Genomic DNA, 2,289 nt, shown 5'->3' on the forward strand with positions numbered 1-2,289 from the left:
ATGGCGCCTCCTACTACAGGTATATATAACATACTTAAAAGGAGGTACCTATCAATATGCTTAAAAATGTAAAAGTTAAAAATATTTTTTTTTTTAATTATAATTTGTTTATAAAATTCAGCAACTGCTACTATTACGAAATTTCTTCTTACAGAGGTAGGTTCAAGAAATGGACCGATTGAAAGTATTATCTTAGGACTATTGGAAAATTTACGAAGCTTATTATTAAACGGTTCAGATAACTTTCCTGTTTTAGACCCTTTTTTTATCGAAAATATTAATATAGATGGAGGAGTTATTGGTTTGCACAAGTGAGTATTGTAGATTATAGATTTTAGATTCTTTGGTATTACTGGTAATGAAAAAAAGTGTGTGTCTCAGCTCCGATTCGTAATTTTATTTTACTTCTTAAGCACAATTACCATGAAATTATAAAATTAAGATGTTCTATTACATGAATCAAATTTCACAGAGCGACAGCCCTTGTGGATACACATTTTTAACTCTCCATATATTTTTCATACTACATGTTTAATATTGTTTCTTAAGAAGTGAACTTCAATAACTTTATATATTATGAGACGAAAGATAAATATGGTTATTTTTACATACAATTTATTAAATATTACTATAAAATATAATCACTCATAATGATTTGTTACTGACATCATTTTGTCTTAAAACAAACAAGGCCAAGCCAGTGGCTGACGGGCCAGTAGTACCAAGTCACTCCCGCTTCACAAATACTTTCATAGGCCACATGGATGTGCGTTTAAGCATATGTGTTGTTTACGGACCCCTAACATAGATACCATTCTACTAAGGGCCTTTGTGTTCACAAACACAGATTTTTACAGATTTATTTTCAAACATTCAGTCCTTTCCAATATACCATCGAAGTATTTAGTTGTTACATTTTTAAAATGTTTTTTTTTTAGCTCCTATATCACAATCAACGATTTATGGGTACGAAACCTAGCATCTTTTGAGATGGAGGAGATCCAGTTTAGGATAGAGTCCTTAATACTTCAGCGATATAGGCTCGACTTCAATTTGGTCATTCCAGTTATAAATGTTAACGCAAGTAAGATAACAAAACATTACATAGTAATTGCTGATTGTTCGCTAACTGCCAAATATGTTCGATATTTAAACTAGATTGAAATAGAATTTATCTAAAATGGTACTTTAATTTTAGTCTAGTTTAATTATCGCTTGCTTTGCTATCGCCTTTAAATTTCATATCAACGATAACAGCTTGTTTTATTTCTTAGAAACATTGGGAGTAATTTTTTTTTGTTTAATGTGATTGTATATTAAACATAGAATATTAAAAACCATGGTTTAGGATCTTTATAATACTATTTTATTTTAAAAGATGTGCCTAAAATTGAAATTAATTGTATTTTAATGCTGAAAAAAATCTGGATAATTATAGTCTCGTATGTTTTATTAGTTTGAGAATTAATTTAATAACTAATTTGACAGGTAATTATGACATGCACCTTAATGTGCTTGGTGGTGAGGTATTTGGAAAAGGAGATATGAGGTTAGTTTATTATTTATATTTATGGTCAGAGAGTGAGGGCGAGTTAAGGAATGTCTAACCTAGAAACCTTTTTTTAACTTATTAAAAGCAAGAATACTAATTACTTAATATTGAGTGTACTTTGAAAAATCATTATGTTTATAGAAATTAACCATATTTTAATAATGATAATAAATTAATTTTATCCTCTTCTATTTTCATTACTAAAAATAATTTATAAATTACTAAAACTGTTAATTCAGTTGGCAGAAAAATATCCTAATGAATAATATCTATAATCTTAGACTATCATTTAAAAAAAAAACTTTTATGGTAAATATATCAATTACTAGATATATTTATTATGGTTTGTATGTTTTCAGTCTTAACATTGTAAACACTAGAGTTAATGGACACGTCGTGGTCGGTATCAGGTCGAACGTTAATGGTACTTTCCTGTTTATGCATGAATGCAGAATAAGCTTTGGAATGGATTCGTTCGATGTGCGTAAATTGTAATTTTTATTTTCTACCCTTATTTTTCGGTCTTTTCAAATCTATTTGTATAATAATTAAATGACATTTATTTAACTATTAACTTAAAAGAATAACTTGTTAGTGTCGGATACTGTCATACGTCAAATAACTTAAACCATAACTAGTGATGGGCCTTTAATGTAGTAGATGGATGTTAAGTTAATTCATTGGTATAAAAAATATAAAAAGTGTACGATTAATTTACAGAGCACAGAGTTAAACAA

The 2,289-nt window shown here is 28.2% G+C and overlaps 1 protein-coding gene across 1 annotated transcript; it reads left to right on the forward strand.

Annotated features, from left to right (window-relative positions):
• Positions 1–2,047, forward strand: LOC123667232. Its single transcript, XM_045601189.1, has 5 exons — positions 1–19; positions 122–311; positions 939–1,084; positions 1,489–1,549; positions 1,912–2,047. The coding sequence occupies exons 1-5, from the start codon at positions 1–3 to the stop codon at positions 2,045–2,047; spliced, it is 552 nt and encodes a 183-aa protein (XP_045457145.1).
• Positions 2,048–2,289: the final 242 nt, after the last annotated feature.

The sequence above is a fragment of the Melitaea cinxia genome, chromosome 2, assembly GCF_905220565.1.
Source record: "Melitaea cinxia chromosome 2, ilMelCinx1.1, whole genome shotgun sequence".
Classification (NCBI taxonomy): Eukaryota; Metazoa; Arthropoda; class Insecta; order Lepidoptera; family Nymphalidae; genus Melitaea; species Melitaea cinxia.

Bases quoted from the DNA above. Each gene is read 5' to 3' on its own strand.
- LOC123667232 (XM_045601189.1), top strand. The intron at 312-938 runs GTGAGTATTGTA...TTTTTTTTTTAG, and splicing joins GGAGTTATTGGTTTGCACAA to CTCCTATATCACAATCAACG. The intron at 1,550-1,911 runs GTTAGTTTATTA...GTATGTTTTCAG, and splicing joins TTTGGAAAAGGAGATATGAG to TCTTAACATTGTAAACACTA.